Source organism: Stegostoma tigrinum, chromosome 23 (assembly GCF_030684315.1).
Source record: "Stegostoma tigrinum isolate sSteTig4 chromosome 23, sSteTig4.hap1, whole genome shotgun sequence".
NCBI classification, from domain to species: Eukaryota; Metazoa; Chordata; class Chondrichthyes; order Orectolobiformes; family Stegostomatidae; genus Stegostoma; species Stegostoma tigrinum.
In genome coordinates, this window is record NC_081376.1 from 50,039,214 (window position 1) to 50,065,439 (window position 26,226).

At 47.1% G+C, this 26,226-nt stretch overlaps 1 protein-coding gene across 2 annotated transcripts in view; it reads right to left on the reverse strand.

The window, feature by feature from the left end:
• Window positions 1–1,837: 1,837 nt before the first annotated feature.
• shisa9a (shisa family member 9a) overlaps window positions 1,838–26,226 on the reverse strand; it is a 327,565-nt gene continuing 303,176 nt past the window's right edge. Inside the window, exon 4 of one of the 2 annotated variants that reach the window (XM_048551693.2) lies at window positions 1,838–11,404. In XM_048551693.2, the coding sequence (XP_048407650.1) occupies window positions 11,031–11,404 (374 nt within the window). In that variant the 3' untranslated portion in view covers window positions 1,838–11,030. The remainder of the gene's footprint in view (window positions 11,405–26,226) is intronic. The other variant, XM_048551695.1, reaches the window with a different exon arrangement.

A 26,226-nucleotide genomic window follows, 5' to 3' on the forward strand; every position in this document is an offset into this window, starting at 1 on the left:
CCAAAACCAGCCCAGCCTGTCTCTGCCTCCCTAACCTGTTCTTCCTCTCACCCATCCCTTCCTCCCACCTCAATCTCCTACCTACTAACGTCATCCCACCTCCTTGACCTGTCCGTCTTCCCTGGACTGACCTATCCCCTCCCTACCTCCCCACCTATACTCTCTCCACCTATCTTCTTTTCTCTCCATCTTCGGTCCGCCTCCCGCTCTCTCCCTATTTATTCCAGTTCCCTCTCCCCATCCCCTTCTCCGATGAAGGGTCTAGGCCCGAAACGTCAGCTTTTGTGCTCCTGAGATGCTGCTTGGCCTGCTGTGTTCATCCAGCTTCACATTTTATTATCTTGGATTCTCCACCATCTGCAGTTCCCATTATACAGTCAAGGGTAGGGCCCTGGGTAGCAATGCCAAGCAAACAGACCCAGGGTCTCAGGTACTTAGCTCTTTGAAAGCTGTGTCACGGTTAGGCGGGGTGGTGAGGAGGCGAAGAGGATAGGAGGCATTTATAGTTAAATGTATCAAAGGAAGTGCGGGCAAAGAGAGCAAACAGGCCCGAGATGCAAAGGTAGGAGGAACTGCCGATACTGGAGAATCCGGGCGAACAAGGTGTGGAGCTGGATGAACACAGCAGGACAGGCAGCATCAGGGGAGTTAGGAAAGCTGACGTTTCGGGCCTAGACACTTTTTCTTCATTTCTGAAGAAGGGCCGAGGCCCGCAACATCAGCCTTCCTGCTCCTCTGACGCTGTTTGGCCTGCTGTGTTCATCCAGCTCTACACCTTGTTCGCCCTGAGATGTAGTCTGTTCCTTTCATTACTGGGTATCTGGCCCAGAGCAGAAAGCATTCTGACACCAGCAGGATTACATGCTGGGGGGCGGGTCAATGACACCAGCAGGATTACATGGTGCAGGGGGTCACTGACACCAGCAGGATTACATGGTGGGGTGTACACTGACACCAGCAGGATTACGTGGTGCGGGGGGGGGGGGGGGGGCGGTGTCGCTGACACCAGCAGGATTACATGGTGCGGGGGATCACTGACACCAGCAGGATTATATGGTGGGGTGGGTCACTGACACCAGCAGAATTACATGGTGCGGGGGGGGGGGTCACTGACACCAGCAGGATTACGTGGTGCAGGGGGTCACTGACACCAGCAGGATTACATGGTGCAGGGGGTCACTGACACCAGCAGGATTACATGGTGGGGTGTACACTGACACCAGCAGGATTACATGGTGCGGTGTACACTGACACCAGCAGGATTACATGGTGCGGTGTACACTGACACCAGCAGGATTATGTGGTGCGGGGGGGATCACTGACACCAGCAGGATTGCATGGAAAGGTCTCACTGAGCATTACCTCGCGTTTATCCGAGTTAAACTCTGTTTGCCACTCCTGGCCCATCAGCCCTGCTGGGAGGCAGCCTCACCGCGCTGATGGCTGGCTCAGTGTCCTCCCCTCACCGCCCAGCCCCGTGTCTGTGGTGTGAGAAAGTGGGAACTGGCTACTTTTAGGGCCACATTTTCTGAAATACCGTACACAGGCTGTGAACCCCGCTGCTCCCTGGGGCCTGCTGCGTGTGAAATCCTCTCTCATCCTTAGGTCATTCCCAAGGAACAACGAAATTCCCAGGGGCAGGTATTGCCTTTCAATAAATCGTCCGAATCGATTTTGTTCGTAAGAAAGTACTTCCCCACTCTGCCCACTACAAGCGATTCCTGTCGACTCGGTGACGCCAACATGGATGAGACTCACTAAATAGGAAACCCGAGCAAAAATAAGCAAATGAATTCCTCGTGTAGACTTAGATAGTTGTATAAGTTTTATTGTCAAGTAAGAAATTTTTAATTTTAATTCAATAAATACATTGCAAGATTTCTTTACAAACATAATTTTAACATCTTAGTGGAAACAGAACCAGAAATATCTGACAATAGGATGACATCAATAAATTATGTATTGTTTACAAGTCCATCAACAGCAGTTCACAAGACAATATACATACGAAAATAATTATGCTAATACACTCAAAGTTATTTCAAAAGTGTATGACATCAGATAGTTGTTACTGTCATAAATAAATCCTTCAGATTCTTTCACTTAAGAAAGGACCACACAGGTCAAAATGTTTGTCAACGATGTGAGAAAGGGGATTGCAAATCCGCGAATGAGAACCGTGTACACTCACCCAGTCACTGTTTCGATATTGGAGGATGTTAGCAGTGTGCTGGCACAAAAATAAAAGAACACAAAATGACAAAGTTCAGTGTCTGGAAGGACCCGAACGATTACAAACTGGCCGAGAATTCCAACACTTTTCAACAACTGCTCGCCCTTCTTATTGTTTTCGGGCTTTGTGCGTTTAGGACGGCTTCATCAAGATCATTCTTTCTCCCTCTCGAGAGGCCATGCAGCAGAAAAGGATTTGGTTCATGCCAGAGGAAACAGAATTCCAAAGGGCTGGGCCAAAAGGATGTGATTTTAAACCAGGGCTTGGCTCCCCTGAATTCAGCACATGAACAGTTGGAAAGATAGTCTTTCTAAGAAGAAAGGCCCGTACCAACGATTTAAATGAATGAGCAGATTGCTGAACCTTATTTCAAGCTCGTGGAAATGAACAATCTGTCTCAAGTCGAAAGTATTTTGATCATCGTGTTTTTGCTCAGCATTGGTAATTCCAAAGTGAAGGCAACACTAGCCTAATTGATGGGAATTCTCTTGTTTGCTCCCTCTGCTTTTCTTATCCTTTTGCATTCTTATCCTTATGTAGAACTGGTGTAATCATCGATAATACTCAATAATAAAAAGCTTAGCCATCCTCTTCTCTCTCATTGATAAGAAATCTGCCACCTTGCATCGGGCCTGCTGAGAATTGCTGGGGAGGAGAGAGTAGGGGATGGCGTTGAAGTAAATTCCAAAGTGCTCTCGTTCCTAGTAGTATTGACACTCAGCTAACTGCTAAGAGCAGTCATTGACACAATGCTACCAGCGGGTTATGTACCTAACACTGGATGTTAGTGAGGAGTGCTAATGGACTATCAGTAATTCTAAGACTGCATCTAACCAAACTCCATGCTACACATTTACAAAGTTAATTTAGGGTGTTCTTAAATTTGTTATGTACAAATGCCTTTCTGGGATCTCTTTAAATTGAAGAGAATCATTTTAATTTAATTATAAGACACTAGATTATACTGGGCCCTGTTTATCTGGCTCCGTGGCTAAACCCAATGAATTCCACTCAACATTCCAGATCAGCTGCTGGCTTATTCCTTTGAGGCAATAATGACATTACCTCGGAATCAGGAGAACCCTATTTCATCAAGAAAAACGCAGGGTCTGCTGGCCCGTTGAACGGCGCACTACACACACCCCCTACTCTCCCAGGCTTAGGGAACTGGTTAGCGCTGCTGCCTCACAGCGCCGGAGACCCGAGTTCAATTCCAGCCTCGGGCGACTGTCTGTGTGGAGTTTGCACGTTCTCCCTGTGTCTGCGTGGGTTTCCTCCCACAGTCCGAAGATATGCAGGCTAGGTGGATTGGCCATGCTAAATTTCCCCATAGTACCCAGGGATGGTTCAGTGGGTTAGACAAGGGAGATGTAGGGGTGGGGGAATGGGTCTGGGTGGGACGCTGTTCAGAGGGTCGGTGTGGACTTGTTAGGCTGAATGGCCTGTTTCCACACTGTAGGGATTCTATGAACCGCCTCTGCTCAAGCTTATTGCAGGTGTCTGTACAGGAATAAGCTAGCCCCGGTCCCCCAACCCATGCCCCGTCTCTCTCCCTGAGGCTGCTTTGTTTCAGGTTCAGGGACATCTTCACTCATGGACTGTGTCCTCCTCCCAAAGTGAGCCAGGTTCTAGCTCTATCCAACTCCCATTGTTCATGTGTTACAAGAATGGTCACTGACCAGGAATTATCAACAATTGATTATGACCCAAAGGGGAAGTTATGATCTCTCTGTGGACTGAGATCAAATAATTCGGGAAATTTGAGTGGTTTAGTTCATGGGATCCTCTCACATTGTAATCGGAGTCTTTACCCTGTTAGCAGTCACCCCTGACTCAGGATGTACGTTCAGTCACAGTCATACAGCACAGAAACAGACCCTTCGGTCCAAACAGTCTATGCCGATCATAATCCCAAACTAAACTAGCCCTACCCACCTGTTCTTGGTCCATATCCCTGCAAACATTTCTTATTCATGTACTTATCCAAATGTCTTTTAAATCTTGTAACTTCTATTGCTTCCATCTGAAAGTTCATTCCACACGTGAACCACTCTGCATAAAAATGCTGCCCTCCTTTTTAAAGGTTTTCTCCTCTCACCTTAAATGGCTGCCCCCTCGTTTGAAATCCCCCACTCTAGGGAAAAAGACACCGGCCATTCACCCTATCGAAGCCCCTCATGATTTTATAAATCCCCATAAGGTCACCCCTCAACCTCCTGCACTTCAGTGAAGAAAGACCCAGCCTCTCGCTGTAACTCAAACCCTCCATTCTCAGCAGGATCCTGGAAAATCTTTCCTGAACTCTCCCCAGCTTAATAATAATCTTCCTACAGGAGGGCAACCAGAACTGGACACAGTACTTCAAAGAGGCCTCACTAACATCCTGTACAACCTCAACATGACACCCCAACTCAAAGATCTGAGCAATGAAGACGTGTGCTAAAATGCTTTCTTAACCACTCTAACATGGTTGTTTCTCCCTGTGGTTCCACTAAATCTCACCCTCTTTCTGCTTAAGACAACACCACCTTGGCCGATAATCACCTCTCCATAAAGAACATCCTTTGTGTGAACTGGGCTGAAACAACATTAGTTTCATTAACAACAAAAGCAGAAGTTGCTGGAAAAAGTCAGCAGGTCTGGCAGCATCTGTGAAGGAAACGAGTTAACGTTTCGGGTCTCTTCAGAACTCTTAGTTCCATTAACTTCTGACCAGCCTGAAGGCATCGTGCTGTGAGTCTAACTGAAAATATAAGGTGGTAGCTTAAACAGGTCTGTGTACCAGACAGGCTGATGAGCGCCTGTAACAGCAGTCTGCTTGTAGCACTTCCCAGGTGTTCAGTTCCAGCTCTTGCCCGGGGAATTGTAGAGAAGCAGCGCGTACCCAGGGAGGGTGAGGTACATTCTGAATCCATGGGTTCTGTCGCTGCTTTCGGAGAGAGAGAGAGATGGAGCTGCTGTTGGAAGGGAACTTAAAGGGACAAAAGATTCACAGCACAGTTTCACTAATATTTTGTGCACAAAGCAGGTGAAAAATCTCGGTTACATTGAGGAGCAAGCGTGCAGTGATGTCATACCATTAATACAAACATCAGACTTATACTTAGCGTGAAGCAGGTGTGCAAAAAGGACGCTAACACCATTGCTGGTTAAACAGCTCAAGGACTACAGTGTTGTGACAACCGATGGCTAGATTCTGCTCTATTTGAGTCGTTAATGACCATGGGTGCTCTGTACACAACCGAGGCTCTGAGACAGTAAACCAAACTCGCATGTGCTAACTGCTACAGTTTTGTCTTTCAGGGTCACACCAGTGGAGTGAAAGCAGTCTCTCTTTAACATATCACTCACAGTGAGGAGAGCAGACTGTGCGTTCCCCAGCCCGCGCTCACTATCATTTAGCACTCACTCAAACTGCTGAGAATGAAGCACACTGGCTGGGAACTTTGGTAGCACTGGCTTGGAGTCAACGATGCAGGAAAACGGGCTGAAAAAGCTGAAGAAACCCAGAGTCCAAACATCTGCCAACGGCCGAACAATTTCCTCAAGTACAAATCGCAACGGTGTCTATACGCTGCCTCCTTGCACTGTCCCACACCAAACTATCATAAACGATAACATTGTCTCTCCTCTCACACTATTTACAATGAGCCCTTTGCAAACAGCTTCAGAGAAGGATCACTGAGGACTGCTGTCTCCCCCAGACTGCACAATAGGAAAAACAAAACCAGCTGAGAGCGTTGCTCATGCCAGGTCACAAACATTACGCCAGCTAATCGGGGGGGCAATGATAGTGCAGTCCACAGCTGCCACAGTTAATGCTATTTGGTCAAGCTGAAAATACTTCAGTTCGGTTCACAAGCATATTAAACCGTGTTAAGTGATGCTCAATTTGTTCTGGGTTTACGCGTTTATAAACCACAAGGACTACCCCCAGCCCCCTCCAACCCAAACCATTAATTCTCCAGGAAAGGCGAATGTTACGTGGACTAAGGCAGTAAAATGCTGCCCAAAACATGCAAAGTTTTATCCAGGAGCAGAACAAGCGCAAAAGCAAAAAGAAAACACGCACGTTTGAAAAAAAGGAGGTAGTCGGGTGTGTGGGAAGAAGAGAGATTTTTGTCATGATCAGCAATAAACCGAAGGTCACATGAAAGTGTGTCTGTCTGCTGGCTAGAGGTGGTCCGATTACAGCCACGGACAAGGTGCGCTTCACTCATAGAGTGTTCCAGAAGCAGGACTGTTGTGTTCTAGAGTCACACAGCACTGAAACAGGCCCTTCGGCCCGACCAGTTCGTGCTGACCATAATCACAAACTAAACCAGTCTCACCTGCCTGCTCCTGGTCCATATTCCTCCAAACCTTAGACCATAAGACATAGGAGTGGAAGTAAGGCCATTCGGCCCATCAAGTCCACTCTGCCATTTAAACCATGGCTGATGGGCATTTCAACTCCACTTCCCTGCACTCTCCCCGTAGCCCTTGATTCCTAGTGAGATCAAGAATTTGTCGATCTCTCCCTTGAAGGCATCCAATGTCCCAGCCTTCACTACACTCCGTGACAATGAATTCCACAAGCCCACCACTCTCTGGCTGAAGAAATGTCGTCTCATTTCAGTTTTAAATTTACCCTCTCTAATTTTAAGGCTGTGCCCACGGGTCCTAGTCTCCCCACCTAATGGAAACAACTTCCCAGCGTCCACCCCTTCTAAACCATACATTATCTTGTAAGTTTCTATTAGATCTCCCCTCAACCTTCTAAACTCTAATGAGTACAATCCCAGGATTCTTAGCCGTTCATCATACGTTAAACCTACCATTCCAGGGATCATCCGTGTGAATCTCCGCTGGACACGCTCCAGGGCTAGTATGTCCTTCCTGAGGTGTGGGGCCCAAAATTCCCATTCATGTACTTATCCAAATGTCTTTTCAATGTTGTAACTGTACCCACATCCACCATTTCCTCAGGAAGCTCATTCCATACACAAATCATCCTTTGCATTAGATTTATTCCTGGGAGAATAAGGTTTTCCAGTAAGGAGTGACAGGGTGGAAGTGGTCAGCCCTTGTCCAGTATTTAGGAGGATAAGAGATCTCATTGATAAATCTGAGATTGTGAGGCAGCTCACTGGGTTAGATGCTCAAAGCTATGGCCCTGACCGGACAGTCTAGAGGGAGAACAGTCTTTACACAAAGGGTTTCCCATTTGGGGCAAACATGAGGAGATACCTCTTCATTCAGAGGCTGGTACATTTGCAGGTTCCTCTATACCAGAGGGTTGAGGGTGCCCAGACACTGTAGGGATACTCAAAGCAGAGGTCAAGAGATCCTTTGGGAATGGAGAAACATGGGTCATCAGGTGGATAGGTGTCCCCACTGCATGTCAGAGCACAGTGCACCACTCAACTGCCGTTTCTGTCACAATATAGGCAGTAGTATGTAAAAGAACTTAGAATGGTGTAGCACAGGAACAGGCCCTTCGGCCCACCACATCTGTGCCAACAAAAGTGCCATTCTAAGCTAATCCCATCAGCCCAGAAGGAAACATATTGCTGGCATGAACAGAGTGTGGTTCAACTTAGTTTCAATGTGCCACTCTCCAGATACATATGTGAAAGCTCGTGTTCAGAGTAAGGATGGTTTTATGAGCTAGCAGGTAATAATCAAATCACCTGCCATTGCTCTGCTCCCCGCCATCTGCTGTTTAAAAGGGTCATAAGTCATGGGAAGCACTGGGAAGGCCGGAGATTGTTAAACCTCTCGCACTGCCCAGCACCTGGGTGTGCGAAGTGGTTAGGTGCCCGCCACACTGGCTAGTCCATTCTCCCATGATGCCTGCCCCCCAGGACATTTGGCCCATCAAACACAACGTTTTCCCTTTGCAAAGATGCCGCCCCAGCCACCTCACCAAGGCCACTGTGCTAGACACAGGGGTTCCCCAATAGCAAGCCAGCCAGATATTAAATTGGGGCCAAATGTGAAAGTGATCTAGGGAAGCAAATAGGGTCAGGATTAGGCCATTCAGCCCTTTGAGCGTGCTCCACCATTCAATACAATCATGGCTGATCACCCAACTCAGTCACCTATTCCCGTTTTACTTGCTGATCCCTTTAGCCCTAAGAACTGTATCTAGCTCTTTCTTAAACATTCAAGATTTTGTCCTCAACTTCTTTCTGAGGCAGTGAATTCCACAGGCTCCCCAATGTCTCAGTCCTACATAACCTCCCCAATAGGCTTAGACTGTGACCGCTGGTTCTGCATTCCCTGGTCATGAGGCACATCCTTCCTGTACACTGTCTAGTCCTGTGACATGCTTATAGGTTTCTCCGAGATGCCCTTACTTTTCTAAACAGTTGGCTAGTTTGGGCTATCCTGTATTAGATGGGCTGAGTGGTTGCATGTTGTACCTATGCTGAAAATCCTGTGTTGAATTGGGTGCAATGGGAGAATTGATCAGGAGGGAGACAAACAGAGTGGGAGAGAGAGAGAGAGAGAGACAGAGAGAAGGAGAGAGAGAGGGGGAGAGAGAGAGAGACAATGACAGAGAGAGGGTGAGAGAAATGGGGAGAGAAAGAGAGAGAGATAGAGAGAGAGGGAGGGAGGGGGGACAGAGGGAGGGAGATAGAAAGGGATGAGACAGAGAGGGAGGGTGAGAGAGTGGGAGGGCGAAAGAGAGAGTGAGAGGGGGTGAGAGGGAGAAAGAGAGTGAGTGAGGGAGGAATAGAAGGAAGGAGGGGGAGAGAGAGAGAGAGAGAGAGGGAGGGAAAGAGAGAGAGGAATATCATGAGTAATTTCCTTCTCCAACATACACCTCAGTAGCTCCTGAAATCCTAAAAAAATCAGACTGAAGAAGTTGGGGAAGTTCTCACTGGTGAAGAAAAGGCAGGGAAGAGATCTAATAAAATCACGAGCAGATCGGAATACAGTGCGATAGGGAGAAGCTCATCAATGAAACAAGAACGAGGGGGCATAGGTTTAACGTGATGCACAAACGAAGCAAGGGTGACATGAGAAAAAAACATATTTTCACCCAGTGAGGGGTTAGGGTGTGGAATACACTGGAAATGTAGAGACGGCAGATTTAATGGAGGCAGTGATGAGGGGCATTAGATGGTTAGTTGGATGGAAATACAGTGCAAGGAGAGGCAGATAATTGGCTCCAGGGGACAGAACGAGTGCAGGTATGATGGGCCGAATGGTCTCCTTCTGCTCTGTAACAATACTGCGATTCTGTGAAATCAGTCCCTGTGTTTTAAAAGGAAATCACTTTGTTGACTTTTTGATTTTCTTCTGCTTATTTGTTTTTGGAATAACTTTGCAGGCATCGAACAGTGGGTCATCAATCACGAATCCCACGTTTAAATCACTAATCCCACATTTCCCATCAGTGTGAGAAGCTAGTATGAATCTGCAAAGTGCTCTAGCCCTAACTTCTCATTTGAAGCAGCGGGAATACTGGGAGACATTAACTGGGGAACACTGCAGTCTGTCACAGGACCTGCTAAAAGTGTTTCCTGTATAATACAGTAGAGTATTGAGAAATGAATTAAAGTGGTTTCTACTGTTCATAAAGTCCTTGAGCCTAAAAATCAACCCCTAGGAGCAATCAGTGAATCTGACTGGTTACGTGGATCACAAAGACTGAAGTATATACTTTTTACAGAATGGAATTTAAGATTTCAAGCTAAGGTATCATGATAACTAAGTAAAGCTCATTAGTTTCTGAAGTAGACATTGTACAGCCATCGGCCCCATTTGCTGTGTCAAAGGGACTATCCAGCAAGCAGCTGGGTGTGAGAAATCCAGCTGAACCAACCTACAAAGAGTGAAAACTAGCTGCTCCCAGCGCTGACATTTACCATCAGATGCTCGTTACACGACACTAAAAAAGAGGGCTTTTGTTCCCTTTCCACACAGTAACAAAAGCTGATGGTGTGTGAGTCAAAGAAGGTTTTGGATTCCCTTTGGAAGTGAAATGGAATGTGGTGGATGTTTATTCCAAACCCACATCCTCCTCCTTTTCGTTTCCTATCATAGGCCCTCACCATTGGTCTGAGAGAGAGAAGGACACAGAAAGGTCATCATCATTTTGCTGACAGAGAAAGCCCACCAGGGCTGGTGGACCCGCTGATCTGTACTGGTGTTAATTTGGCCTCTTTCCCACAGCACAGCACTGGAAGCAACATCAACAGGGATTGAGAAGAGAGATGGAGAGTATTTGGGACTACCTGCGTACAGCATCGTTATCCAGAATGAAGGCACAACTTACATTACCCATCCTTCCCAGCAGGACTGAGGCCAGCGTAGCGTTTTGAAGCTGACCAGAAGGATCACCAGTTAAGATGGGGGTCTGTTTTATCCACACCCTTCCTTATCCAAATTTGTTGAGGAAGTTATAAAATGACAATAAAACATGCTCCCCATTTTTTTAAACATTCCCACAAGTGATTCCTTGTCTCAATGACCGTCAAGAACCAAAAACCCAAAGCGAATTCATTCACAGTTGATCATTTCTGTTTTAAAGAAAATCACTTTTTTTTGTTGGAATTTGTGTGTGTGTGTGTGTGTGTGTCTGTGTGTGTGTGTGTGTGTCCATGAACACAAAGCCCACCATTATTAAACCTTCGATGTGTATTGCTCATTTTGCAGACTTTAGATTCACTTTAGTCCAATCCAATTGGATTAAACAACGGCAATGAGTTGATCCCAAAGTAGTTCAGTTCTCAGTCAGGTAGTTCTTGGGAATGACAATCTCCTTTTCCTTTTCCGATCCAGGAAACAGAAAGGATGCTCATCATCACACAGTCACTTCTGTTTTGCTGTTGGTTACAAAGTATGGCTGTGGTGCTGTGTAATGCTGTGGCTGAGGGCTGGTTTTCTCTATCAGCGGACCCACTGTGCACGGTCTCTTGGTAGCATAGGTTTGCCTTCGGGCGGTTGTGTCGCTTGGGTCCCAGGTCTTGTACTCAGCGTCGAAGACCAGCGGGTGTGTGTGCATCTTGGTCATTTTGTTCCTCTGGCCCGTCAGCCTGGGGTTGTAGGTGTTCGAGCCGTGTACCAGGTCCTCGTGCTGCATTGGCATCTGCACGGGGTGCAGGGGCAAGCTCCCCTTCGAAGCCAGCTCCGCGAAATGCTGGCGCTTCGCAAAGAAGTCGTCGTTCGCTTTCTCAGCTGAAAGAAGAGAGACAAGAGTCGGTCACATGTCCCCAGCAACTCAGGGTGCAGCTCTGAAAGAGTCACGCAGCACAAGAACGCAGACCCCTCAGCCCACCATGTCCGTACTGACCAACAAACACCCAACTATACCAATCCCACCTGCTCCATAGCCGACTACACGCTGCCACTCCCTCAGGCAGCATGTTCTATATTTCTACCACCCCCTGGGTGAAATAAATTTTCCTCAGATTGCCTCTGAACCACTTACTCCTCACCTTGTGCCCTCTGCCATGGAGGGCAGGATTTCAGTCACCCAGGTATCTGCAACTGGTTAGAGATGCCTTAGGTCACCTCGAGCGTTTCTGTATTTTGTCCAAACTGTTGGCCAATAGTGTTGGTGAGAGTAGGGAGGTTCTGGTTTGGATCCTGTCTGCTACCCAAGTCCAGAATGAAAATTCCAGATAATTCCAGTCACTACAAACCCCATTCGAGAGAAACCACTCGCAATATCTGCAATGTTTGAGGAGGGGGGGAGTGGAGGGAGTTAGAGGGGGTGGGGTGGGTGGGTGATAGAGCTCCCTGGGCTTCAGGCTGGGAAATCCTGGGGGGGCAAGCAGAGGCTCCTGGGTACAGGGGTTGTGGCTGTTGGAAATTTGAGAAGGAAGGTGGCAGAGTGGGAAACATCCCTCTGCCCATCACACACTGCCCGTGGCCCATCCATGCCAACCCTTCCACCTCATCCCCCTCAACCCACCTCCATTGGTCCCCTCCACGCCCAGCAACAGACAATAGACAATAAGTGCAGGAGTAGGCCATTCGGCCCTTTGAGCCAGAACCACCATTCATTATGATCACGGCTGATCATCCACAATCAGTATCCTGTTCCTACCTTATCCCTATAACCCTTGATTCCACTATCTTTAAGAGCTCTGTCTATCTCTTTCTTGAAAGTATCCAGAGAGTTGGCCTCCACTGCCTTCTGGGGCAGAGCATTCCATATATCCACCACTCTCTGGGTGAAGAAGTTTTTCCTCAACTCGGTTCAAAATGGCCTACCCCTTATTTTTAAACTGTGTCCTCTGGTTCTGGACTCACCCATCAGCGGAAACATGCTTCCTGCCACCACAGTGTCCAATCCCTTAATAATCTTATACGTCTCAATCAGATCCCCTCTCATCCTTCTAAACTCAAGAGTATACAAGCCCAGTTGCTCCAATCTTTCAACATATGATAGTCCCACCATTCCGGGAATTGACCTTGTGAACCTATGCTGCACTCCCTCAATAGCAAGAATGTCCTTCCTCAAATTTGGAGACCAAAACTGCACACAATACTCCAGGTGCGGTCTCACCAGGGCCCTGTACAGCTGCAGAATGAAGGCCAGCATGCCATTAGCTTTCTTCACCGCCTGCTGTACCTGCATGCTTGCTTTCATTGACTGATGTACAAGAACACCTAGATCTCGTTCTGCTTCCCCTTTACCTAACTTGACTCCATTGAGATAGTAACCTGCCTTCCTGTTCTTGCCACCAAAGTGTATAACCGCACATTTATCCACATTAAACTGCATCTGCCATGCATCCGTCCACTCACCTAGCCTGTCCAATTCACCCTGTATTCTCATAACATCCTCCTCACATTTCACACTGCCACCCAACTTTGTGTCATCAGCAAATTTGCTGATATTACTTTTAATGCCTTCATCTATATCATTAATATATATTGTAAACAGCTGCGGTCCCAGCACCGACCCTTGTGGCACCCCACTGGTCACTGCCTGCCATTCCGAAAGGGACCCGTTTATCACTTCTCTTTGCTTCCTGTCAGCCAGCCAATTCTCAATCCAACTCAGTATTTTGCCCCCAATACCATGTGCCCTAATTTTGTTCACCAATCTCCTATGCGGGACTTTATCAAAGGCTTTCTGAAAGTCCAGGTACACTACATCCACTGGCTCTCCCTTATCCATCTTCATAGGTACATCCTCAAAAAATTCCAGAAGATTAGTCAAGCACGATTTCACCTTCAAGAATCCATGCTGACTCTGACCTATTCTGTTACTGCTATCCAAATGAGTCGTAATTTCATCTTTTATCATTGACTCCAGCATCTTTCCCACAACTGACGTGAGGCTAACCGGTCTATAATTTCCTGTTTTCGCTCTCCCTCCTTTCTTGAAAAGTGGGACAACATTTGCCACCCTCCAATCCACAGGAACTGATCCTGAATCTATAGAACCTTGGAAAATAATTACCAACACGTCCACAATTTCTAGAGCCACCTCCTTAAGTACCCTGGGATGCAGACCATCAGGTCCCGGGGACTTATCAGCCTTCAGACCTAACAGTCTATCCAACACCATTTCCTGCCTAATATAAATTCCCTTCAGTTCGTCCATTACCCTCGGTCCTTCAGCCACTACTGCACCTGGGAGATTGCTTGTGTCTTCCCTAGTGAAGACAGATCCAAAGTACCTATTCAACTCTTCTGCCATTTCCTTGTTCCCCATAATAAATTCACCCGTTTCTGACTTCAAGGGCCCAATTTTGGTCTTAACCATTTTTTTTCTTTTCACATACCTAAAAAAGCTTTTACTATCCTCCTTTATATTTTTGGCCAGTTTTCCTTCATAGCTCATTTTTTCTCTGTGTATTGCCTTTTTAGTTATTTTCTGTTGCTCTTTAAAAGCTTCCCAGTCCTCCGGCTTCCCACTCATCTTTGCTATATTATACTGCTTCTCTTTTATTTTTATACAGTCCTTAACTTCCCTCGTCAGCCATGGCTGCCCCTGCCTCCCCTTAGGATCTTTCTTCCTCTTTGGGATGAACTGATCCTGCACCTTCTGCATTACATCCAGAAATACCTGCCATTGTTGTTCCACTGCCATCCCTGATAGGGTATTGAACCATTGAACTTTGGCCAGCTCCTCCCTCATAGCTCCATAGCTCCCTTTATTCAACTGCAATACTGACACTTCCGATTCTCCCTTCTCCCTCTCAAACTGCAGATTAAAACTTATCATATTATGGTCACTACCTTCTAATGGCTCCTTTACTTTAAGGTCCCTGATCAAATCCGGTTCGTTGCACAACACCAGATCCAGAATTGCCTCCTCCCTGGTAGGCTCCAGTACAAGCTGTTCAAAGAATCCATCTCGGAGGCACTCTACAACTCCCTTTCTTGGGGTCCAGTACCATCCTGATTCTCCCAGTCTACCCAAATGTTGACCAGACTCACCTCTGCCCACTACCCATCAACCTTTGTAGCCCCTATGCCAGTCTGTGCCCCTCTGTTCCTCCCCAGGGGACTTTATAGGCCCATATGCCAACTTAATGTCAACCAGCTCTCCCACCCACCACTTTCTGCCTTTACAGCTGCCATTCTAATTTCTCCGGCATCTACCACATGCAGACCTCAGGACCAATGCAGAGTAAGATGCAATGAAGCAAGTGTCTAATGCAGATGTTGAAAAATACACCCTCATTCACTAAAACAAAGGTATTTACTACTTTTAGAGAATTTCAACCTACCTAAAATCTGGTAGCACCAAAAGTTTCATTCGATTGTATTATCCCTGGAAATGGCAAGAATGGGAATTCATCGTTCCATTTCAAAGAACGAGCAGCTACTTTCAGCTGCCATATAAAACTGTGAGATGCCAGGCACCCCACTGGGATAATGGAGGGTTGTGGAATCAGTCATGTGGCACGAGCACAGCCTTCAGACTTATGTTACTGGACAGAGTGAAACAGTAAGCAAGGGTTCTTTTAACATTTCAAACATTGTTCTTAAAAATGTAAAAGGCAGGACTTTTAAATGCCCTCGACAGGTCCTTTTGACAGATGCTTTTGACAATTCCTCTTGAGATTTTGACAGTTCCAGTGGGCTACATATTTTCAAACAGTGATGCACTTTGATGCACATTCACGCCCGCTTTTAGCAATCCCAAAGAGCACTTTATCCCTCCGACGGAGCAGCTGACCACCTCAAGAATTATCCTGGGGCCATTCCCAAACTGGCACTTTGCCTTGCCAAAAGGGTTCAAAACATATCCACAAACATCGGACCTTCCCAGTGTAAGCTACACGCTTTTGGGCTTCACATTCCTGGGTTACAACTGGAGAAAGGTCACGCTTTTTGAGAACAGCTGCCTCAGAGGAACATATCTTTGTGAAGGAGCACTGGACCCACCTGAACACGGGAGCACCCCTGCATGAGGACGGGGAAACGCTGTTGGGCAGGTGCTTGGTTTTTGGGAACTTCGGCTATTTTTGCCAAGACAGAGAGGTTTTCCGTTCTTGCAAAACTCCGGGCCTGTGTATGTGAATGGATTGGGAGTTTGTTAAAATCAGGAACTGAGAGGTTTAGGGAATGGTACCTGGGGCTCAGGGTTTAAACATCTGCAGGCATGGCTATCAATGGTACCACGTGTGAGTGCAGAGTCTTAGAGAGTTGTGGGGTTGGAGGAAATCCCAAAGATCGGGAGGAAGCAAGGTCAGGGAGAGGCTGATAAAAAAGGACAAGAATTTTACAATCAAAGGAACAAATCCAGGAAAATGAGGCGACAGATAGTGGGTCGGGTGCCTGTTCAGGCACAGGTTTCGTTACAGAGGGCTTCACAGTGTCAATTCAAGTGTGGAATACTGAGAGCATATCAGGAAAATCCAGTGGGTAGCATTTTCATTTACTGTTTTCTACCAGCTTGTGCTTGTTTTAGAGTTACTCACCTTCACTGAGTACAGCACTGGTCTCCTTACTTTTCCATACAATCCCTACAGTGTGTGCAAATAGGCCGTTCGGCCCAACAAGTTTACACCAACCCTTGGCGTATCCCACCCAGACCCATTCCCCTATAACCAACCTACACACCCCTGAACACTACGGGTAATTTAGCATGGCCAATCCACCCTAACCTGCGCATCTTTAGACTGTGGGAGGAAACGGGGGCACCCGGAGGAAACCCGCACAGATGCAGGGAGAATGTGCAAACTCCACACAGACAGGCCCCTGGTCCTGTGAGGCAGCAGTGCTAACCACTGAGCCACCGAGCCGCCCTCAAAATGCCTGACACACATTCCATTGTCAATTTGCAAATGTAGACAAGGCTGCTCTAGGACTGGAGGGGGGTGCACAGGAGGTTGGTTCCAGAGTTGAGAGGGTTGGCTTATGAGGAGAGATTGGGACTATACTCATTGGCATTTGGAAGAATGAATGAAGGGGGATCTTTTCGAAACTATAAAATTATCAAGGGAATAGATAAGATAGAAGCAGAGAGGTTGCTTCCACTGATGGTTGAAATAGAGCTGAGTGGCGGGGGGTGGGGGGGGGGCAGATTCAGGGCTGAGTTGAGGAGGAACTTCTTCAGCCGAAGGGTTGTGAATCTGTGGAATTCCCTGCCCAGTTGATGATACCTTGTTAAATGTTTTTAAGGAGAAGATGGACGTACTTGTAGACAGTGAAGGAATTAAAGGTTATGGTGAACTGGCAAATAACTGGAACTGAATCCACAGAAAGGTCAGCCACGATCGTGTAGAATGACAGAGCAGATGACCTAGTCCTGCTCCTTTTTCTTATGTCCTTATGCCAAATACATTGTATGAGCTCAGTTTCCAATGTGAAACCTGAACACGTTTAAATCTGGGACATTTTTCAATATTAAATTCTTCAGTAATGACCCCTTTTGTTTCAGCCGTAGTGACAATTATCCAGGGACAGCATTTCTGCTTTGGTCAGAGTCAATGCTTCAACAGCGAACTGCACCCGAAACCCCGTTCCTTTCGCGAAATTGTTTAGTTCTGCTCAAGTTCTCAGTTCAGCTCACTTACAACTCCCTGAGCAAACCCCCAGGCATTGTTCTGAAATGTGAATCTTTTTTAAAAAAACTGATGAAATCTTCCAAACAAAAGAAATAAGCTGGAGCAGAGGCAGATCACTCAGCCTGTCCTTACTGTCCCAATGTTCAGTAAGATCACAGCTGATCTATGTAAGAGTGGTACAAAAACAAAGTTGCTGGAAAAGCTCAGCAGGTCCGGCAGCATCTGTGGAGCAGAAAACAGAGTTAATGTTTCGGGTCCGGTGACCCTTCCTCAGAACTGATGGGGGCTGGGAAAATGTCAGTTTTTAATGCAGAAAATTGGGAGGTGGGTGTGGTACGGAGTAAACGATAGGATAGAGCCCAAAGAGAGAGAAAGACAGTTGGACAGACAAAGGAGTTGCTAACGATCAGGCTGGGAGGATGAGTAGTTGTTAATGGGGACTGTTAATGACTAACAACAGGGGGTGTGGAGTGGCAGGTAACAAGGCCTGGTGTGTAGGGTGGGGAGCTGGGACATGGGGGAGTTTAGGCCCTAAAATTATTGAACTCAATATTGAGTCCAGAAGGCTGTAGGGTCCCTGAGTGGAAAATGAAGTGTTGTTCCTCCAGCTTGCATTGGGCTTCGCTGAAACACTGCAGCAAGCCAGAGACAGAGATGTTGGCCAGAGAGCAGGATGGTGCCTTGAAGTGGCAGGCAACTGGTAGTTCAGAGATAATGGGGACTGCAGATGCTGGAGAATCCAAGATAACAAAGTGTGGAGCTGGATGAACACAGCAGGCCAAGCAGCATCTTAGAAGCACAAAAGCTGACGTTTCGGGCCTAGACCCTTCATCAGAGGCTCTGATGAAGGGTCTAGGCCCGAAACGTCAGCTTTTGTGCTTCTAAGATGCTGCTTGGCCTGCTGTGTTCATCCAGCTTCACAGTTTGTTAACAGGTAGTGCAGGATCTGTTTTGTGAGCAGAATGTAGATGTTCTGCGAAGCAGTCGCCAAGTCTATGCCTCAATAGACAATAGACAATAGGTGCTGGAGTAGGCCATTTGGCCCTTCGAGCCAGCACCACCATTCATTATGATCATGGCTGATCATCCATAATCAGTATCCTGTTCCTGCCTTATCCCCATAACCGTTGATTCCACTATCTTTAAGAGCTCTATCCATCTCTTTCTTGAAAGCATCCAGAGAGTTGGCCTCCACTGCCTTCTGGGCCAGACCATTCCATATATCCACCACTCTCTGGGTGCAGAAGGTTTTCCTCAACTCTGTTCTAAATGGCCTACCCCTTATTTTTAAACTGTGTCCTCTGGTCCTGGACTCACCCATCGCGGAAACATGCTTCCTGCCTCCACAGTGTCCAATCCCTTAATAATCTTATACGTCTCAATCAGATCCCCTCTCATCCTCCTAATCTCAAATGTATACAAGCCCAGTTGCTCCAATCTTTCAACGTATGATAGTCCTGCCATCCCGGGAATTGACCTCCCGAAAGGGACCCGTTTATCACTACTCTTTGCTTCCTGTCAGCCAGCCAATTTTCAATCCAACTCAGTACTTTGTCCCTAATACCACGTGCCCTAATTTTGTTCACCCCAATGTAGAGGAGACCACATTGTGAGCAGCGAAGACAGTAGATGAGATTCTGGGAAGTGCGGGTGAAGTGTTGCTTCACCTGGAAGGTATGTTTGGGCCCTTGGATGGGACCGTAAGAGTAGTATCTTAGTGCAATTTTATTGACACAGCTAAAAATGAATTTTTTTACCAAAACGAATCAATTTTAAGCGAAATGTCTCGTCCTTCACCTGTGAGTAATCCTAATTCTAAATTACTGAACAATAACATTATATCACAAAACAGAAATCTTTATGAATTAAATTGGACCACAGGATTTAGCTTCACAATAAAGAGTACAGCTTTTCTGTTCGATCATAATGGTGGCAAAGGAGTGGTAGGTGTGTAAATTAAGTGTTAATGTTATCTGTAAAAAGGAGAAAATGCATGCACTCTCTGCTGATAGCAAAGGTAATAAGGCATGGCCAGGGAGGGTAGGGGATATACAGAAAATAAGGAGGACAGGGGTCACCCTCTGAAGTTGTGGAATTCAATATTGAGTCCAAGAGGCTGTAAAATTCCTGAGCAGAAAATGAGGTGTGGTTCTTCAAGCATGTATTCAGTTCTTTTGGAACATTGTAACAGGCCTAGGACAGAAATATTCACACAGGAGCAAGATGGTTTATTGAAATGGTAGGTAACTGGGAGGTCAGGGTCATTCCGATAGTTGGAATGAAAGGGAGCCACAAAGCCAGTCATCCCATCCGCATTTGGTCTCACCAATGTAGAGAAGACCCCACTGCGAGCAATGAATGCAGAAGACTAGGCTGAAAGATACAACTGAAACGCTCCTTCAGTGCGAAGGTGGGCTGTTGGACAGTTAGGAGGGAGGAGGTAGAAGGGCCAATGATTGTACAGGAAGTAGTCATGGAGGGAGGAGGTGTTCGGACTGATGGAGGAGTGGACCAGCGTGTCATGGAGGGAGTGGTCCCTGCAGAATGCTGACACCAGAAGGGAGAGAAAGGTGTGCCTGGAGGGTAGCATCGCACTGGAGGTGGTGGAAATGATGGAAGATGATCCTTCACATGCAGAGGCTGATGCAGTGGGAAGTGAGTACAAGGGGAACCCTATCATTGCTTTGGGAAGGAGGGGGGTAGAAATGCAGGGTACATATCACAGACAGCGAAGGCTCAGTTAACCACAGTGAGGGGGATGAGGAGCGTCCTTAGTTGCAAATAAAGAAGATCATGTCAAAGGCACCCCAGAGGAAGGGAGCATTATCAGAACAGATGTGACAGAGGTAGAGAAATTGGGAGAACAGAGTAGAATCCTTGCAGGGACAGACTGTGAGGAAATCTAAAACAAAAACTCTTCTAAAACAAAAACTGTGTGGGCTAGGTGGGTTAGTACGTTTGCTGATGACACAAAGGTTGGAGGTGCCGTTGAGAGGGCTATTGGAGGCTTCAGCGAGACATTGGCAGAATGTAGAGCTAGGCTGAGAAATGGCAGATGGAATTCAACCTGGATAAATGCAAAGAGATGCACTTTGGAAGGTCGAACTTAAATGCTGAATATAGGATTAAAGGCAGGATTCTCGGCAGTGTGGAGGAACAGCGGGATCTTGGTGTTCAAGTGCATAGCTCCCTCAAAGTTGCCACCGAGTTGGATAAGGTTGTTAAGAAAAGCATATGGTGTTTTGGCTTTCATTAACAGGGTGATCGAGTTTAAGAGCTGCGAGGTTATGCTGCAGCTCTACAAAACCCTGGTGAGACCACACTTGGAATATTGTGTCCAGTTCTGGTCGCCCTATTATAGGAAAGATGTGGAGGCTTTGGAGAGGGTGCAAAGGAGGTTTACCAGGATGCTGCCTGGACTGGAGGGCTTGTCTTACGAGGAGAGGTTGACTGAGCTCGGACTTTTCTCTCTGGAGAGAAGGAGGAAGAGAGGTGACCTGATCGAGGTGTACAAGGTAATGAGAGGCATGGATAGAGTCGATAGCCAGAGACTTTTCCCCAGGGCAGGATTGACTGCCACGAGGGGTCATAGTTTTAAGGTGTTAGGAGGAAGGTATAGAGGAGACGTCAGAGGGAGGTTCTTCACCCAGAGAGTTTTGAGCGCATGGAATGCTTTGCCGCTGGAAGTCGTGGAAGCGGAGTCATTAGTGACATTTAAGTGACTGCTGGACATGCACATGGACAGCAGTGAATTGAGGGGAATGTAGGTTAGGTTATTTTATTTTTGGATTAGGAATATTCCACAGCACAACAGCGTGGGCCGAAGGGCCTGTACTGTGCTGTACTTTTCTATGTTCTATGTTCTATAAAAACAAATTGCTGGAGAAAGTCAGCAGGTCTGGCAGTATCTGTGGAGAGAAAACAGTTCTGAAGAATCATCATACTGGACTCAGTACAATAACTCTGTTTCTCTCTTGCACAGATGATTCCAGGCCTGGGGAGTTCCTCCAGCAATTTCTGGTTTTGTTTCAGATCTCCAGCTCTTTCCTTTACTTGATGAGAGGGAACCAAATCAAAGAGACTGTGAGAGCCAAAGGGCTTGGAATGGACACTGGCAGAGAGCCGATTCCCATAAATGGAGAAGTCACGATTGGACCATGAACAGTGACATCAGACTCAAAACATTAACTCTGTTTCTCTCTCTACAGGTGCTGTCAAACATGCTGAGTTTCTCCAGCAATTCTGGTGTCCCACAACATATTGCTTTAGCTCTAGGACCACAATTTATTTTTAGATGAAATTGCAGTAATGGGTGGAGTTTGCCATTATGCCCACAAAGGTTCGATTCCTGCCTCGGGCGACTGTCTGTGTGGAGTTTGCACATTCTCCCTGTGTCTGCGTGGATTTCCTCCGGGTGCTCCGGTTTCCTCCCACAGTCCAAAGATGTGCGGGTTAGGTGGATTGGCCATGGGAAATTGCCCACAGTGTTCAGGGGTATTTAGGTTGGGTAGGTTAGATGTGGGAAATCAGGGATAGGGGATGGGTCTGGGTGGGATACTATTCAGAGGAACGGCGTGGGCTTGTTGGGCTGAATGGCCTGTTTCCATGCTGGATTACAAGCCCAGTGAGGTAGCCACTACATCACTATCACTGCAGGTCTGAGTCCTGTTTATCAGTGAATCTATCTCTAACGAAACCAACTCAATATGAGGAGCCTCAAAGACTTCAGTTAGCACACCCTGGCATTGGGGAATACTCTGAGCCGGCCAGATCTGTGACGGTGCTGCCTTCCAGAATGACAGGCTTTGGACAAGATTGCAAAACCTGACCTGCACCTTGGGGTGGCACGATGGCCCAGTGGTTAACACTGCTGCCTCACAGCGCCAGGGACCTGGGTTCGATTCCACCCTTGGGTAGCTGTCTGTGTGTGGGGTTTGCACATTCTCCCTGCGTCTGTGTGGGCTTCCTCTCACAGTCCAAAGATGTACAGGCTAGCCACGGGCAATTCAGGGTTACAGGGACAGGATGACACTGGGTGGGAAGCTCTTTGGAAGGCCAATATGGACTTGATGGGCTGAATAGCCTGATTGCGCACTGTAGGGATTTTATGATTCTGCTCCATTATAATTAGTGTTTGCAATTCTGTGTTGTTTTGTTCAGGAAAAGACCTGATGTAACCCAACGGAAGCTCCAGGGGTTTCGGGCTGTTTATGGGGCAAAAGGTAGGAAGACTAAAACAAAACGAGAAAATGCTGGGAATATTCAGCGGGCTGACCTCAGTTTATTATGTTTCTGAACAACAGATCTTCTCTCCAACATACAAACATAGAAAATAGGAACAGGCGATCCGCCCCACTCCACCCTTCAATATGATTAGATTAGATTCCAATCCCCTCCTCCCACTTTCATACCTTTAGCCTTAAGAATGCTCTGAAAACATGCAGTATTTTGGCCTTGCCTGCTTTCTGGGGCAGTGAATTCTGCAGGCTCTCCACACTCTGAGCAAGGCCGTTTCTCCTCACGGATTGCAGATAGAATCCCTACAGTGTGGAAACAGGACCTTCGGCCCAAAAAGCCCACACTGACCCTCAGAGCACCCCCCAAACCCAACCCTCTGTTACCCACCAAATCGATACACCCCTGAACGCTGCAGACAATTTAGCACGGCCAACCCACCCTAACCTGCACATCTTTGGGCTGTGGGAGGAAACCCACGCAGACGCAGGGAGAATGTGCAAACTCCACACAGACAGTCACCTGAGGGTGGAATCGAACCCAGGTCCCTGGTGCTGTGAGGCAGCAGCTAACCACTGAGCCACCATGCCACTACCGATCTCAGTCCTCCATGGTCTAACCATTATCCTTAAAAGTGTGACTCCTGGTTCTGGATTCCCTGGTCATCAGGGACATCCTTCCTGCATTTACCCTGTCTAGTGCTGTTGGAATTTTGTAGGTTTCTATGAGATTTCCCCTCAACTCCAGTGAATATGGCCGTGACCATATCTAAGGATATGGGGTGGGCCACTTAGGACTGAGATGAGGAGAAATGTCTTCACGCAGAGAGTGAGGAGCCTGTGGAATTCTCTACCACAGAACGGGGTTAAAGCCAAAACATTGAATGTTTTCAAGAAGGAGTTAGATATCGTTCTTGGGTCTTAAGGTATCAAGGGGTTTGGGGAGAAAGTGGGAGCAGGGGACTGTGCAGGGATGATCAGCCATGATCCAGGCCCAAATGTCCAAACAGTCTACTCCTGTCCAATGTTCTGTGTTTAAGACAAGCAGGAATTCACTGAGGGAAGCCAGGGAGAACGAGACAGATGGTGAGAAGCTAAACAACATTTAGAACAGACTATTCAAAACGTAAATAATGGTGTTGACAGTCCTTTGTCGGTAAAGGAATTTTTGATCTTAAACATGTTAATGTTTCAAAGATGCATCTGACAGATTGTGTTGCTAGGCAGCTGTTTTGCATATCCCCTTAGACACTGCGCACCAGTACAGGGTAGTGTGCACTGCTTCAGAAAAGCAATTTCCTCAGATTATTGTATCTCAAATGAGCCTGTGTTCCCAAGCAGACTGAGAGTGGGCTTAACTATTCCTCTTGATCCATCATTGAGCTGCAGCACCTCACTGCAAAATGCATACATTATGACTGTAATCAAAGAGCTGCAGCCAAACTATGACTAGAACATTGCGATGCAGTTTTAAAGCAACTTGAGGCCTGGGGACATTTCATTTATTGAAGAACTCTGTTTGTCTGGGTGATGGGTGGCTCTACGCACAAATGCAAAGATATTTTACCTCGTACACCTAGTGACATAGTCCTGGGTACATGTGGGCTGGAAGCAAGACAGAACTCACTCCCAAGAACACGGTAGCATGTCTCATTTCCTTTTCCAATTCGCTGGCATATGTAAAAGTAAGAGAACTCAGACACTAGAAATGCGCAATAAGTGCTGGCAGAATTCTACAACTCTGGCAACATTTGGGAGAGAGAGAGAGAAAAACAGAGTTAATGTTTCAGTTCTGAACAAGAGTCATACGGGGCTCGACGCTTTAGCTATTTCTCTCTCCATAGAAGTGGCCAGACCTGCTGAGTACCTTCTACATTTGTTTCTGATTCATGGGCATCACATTTTGCACGTTCTTTTATTCTTTAGTGAAAATGTGGGCATTTCTGGTGAGGCTTTGACCTGTCACCCATCTCAGAGGGCGGCTATCAGTCAACCCCATCACTGTGGGTCTGGAGTCACGTGTCGACTGGCCAGGTAAGGATGGCGGATTTCCTTCCACAAAGGACAATTTGTGAACCTGATGGGTTCTCGATAATGATTGCATGATCACACCATCAAGGCTAGAATCTCATTCTGGATTTGTTTACTCTTATTTGATTTCTCCCCAACTACCACAGGTGGGGTTTGAGTCGGAGTCCCCAGGCTGTTACCCTCTGACGTGTCCATTGAGATTGCCAGACCGTCACAACCTCCCATCAGGTTCAGGCAGAGGTACTGAAGGAGGTCCCCATGCTGCTGGTCATGTGGATTCGCACTGTGACCTCTGGTCACCCTCCGATTCATTAACTATAAATCCTAACCCTGAGGAGAGCCGCACCCATATGAAACCTTCCAGCCTTCCTAAACGGGGGGCTATGAAAGTCACACATGAATTGTTACAATGCTCTGCACCACCTAGAATCAGCAAGTCCATTCTGTGCAGAAACAGGCCATTCAGGCTATCAGTGGTGTGCCACAAGGATCATTGCTGGGTTCACTCCTCATTTATATAAATGCTTTGGATGTGAATATATGAGTGAAATTAGTATGTTTGCAGGGAGATGTAGCGGACAGCAAAGAAGGTCACCTCAGTGTGTAATGGGATCTTGATCAGATGGGCCAATGGGCTGAGGAGCTGCAAATGGATTTTAATTGATAAATGTGAGGTGCTGCATTTTGGAAAGGGAAATCTGGGCAGGACTTATACACCTAATGGTAAGGTCCTGGGGAGTGTTGCTGAACGAAGAGACCTTGGAGTGCAGGTTCATAGTTCTTTGAAAGTGGAGTCCCAGGTGGACAGGGTAGTGAAGGTGGTGTTTGGTATGCTTACTTTTATTGATCAGTGCATTGAGTGTAGGGGTTGGGAGGGTCATGTTGGGGCTGTACAGGACATTGGTTAGGCCCACTTTTGGAGAACTGCGTTCGATTCTGGTCTCCCTGCTACAGGAAGGAGGATGTGAAACTTGAAAGGGTTAAAAAAAAATTTACAAGGATGTTGCTGGGCTTGGAGGGTTTGAGCCACAGGGAGTAGCTGAATGGGCTGGGGCATTACAAGCTGAGGAGCGACCTGATAGAGGTTTATAAATCTCCCCCCCCAAGGGTGGGGGAGACCAAACCTACAGAGTATTTAAGGTGAGAGGGGAAAGATTTAAAAGGGACCGAAGGGGCAACTTTTTCACACAGAGGGTGGTGCGTGTATGGAATGAGCTGCCAGAGGAAGTGGTGGAGGTTGGTACAATTACAGCATTTAAAAGGCACCTGGATGGGGACATGAGTAGGAAGGGTTTAGAGGGATATGGACCAAATGCTGGCAAATGGGACTAGATTTATTTAGGATATTTGGTCAGCATGCACAAGTTGGACCGAAGGGTGTGTTTGCATGCTGTACAGCTCTATGAATCTGAGTCTGCACCATCCCTTCGAAGAGCATCCCACCCAAACCCACCCCCCTACGCTATCCTGCATTTCCCACGGCTAATCCACTCGGCCTGCACATCCCTGGGCACTGTAGCACTGTAGTCCACCCTAACCTACACATCGTTGGACAGTGGGAGGAAACTGGAGCGAACCTGCACAGACACGGGGAGAATGTGCAAACTCCACACAGACAGCCCGAGGGTGGCATCGAACCCGGGTCCCTGGGGCAGCACTGCCAACCACTGAGCCACTGGCTGTCTCAATTATTTCAAGAAACAGTTGACTCCAAATCTCCTCACAGCCTTCTGCAATGATGCAATCGAAAGTAATA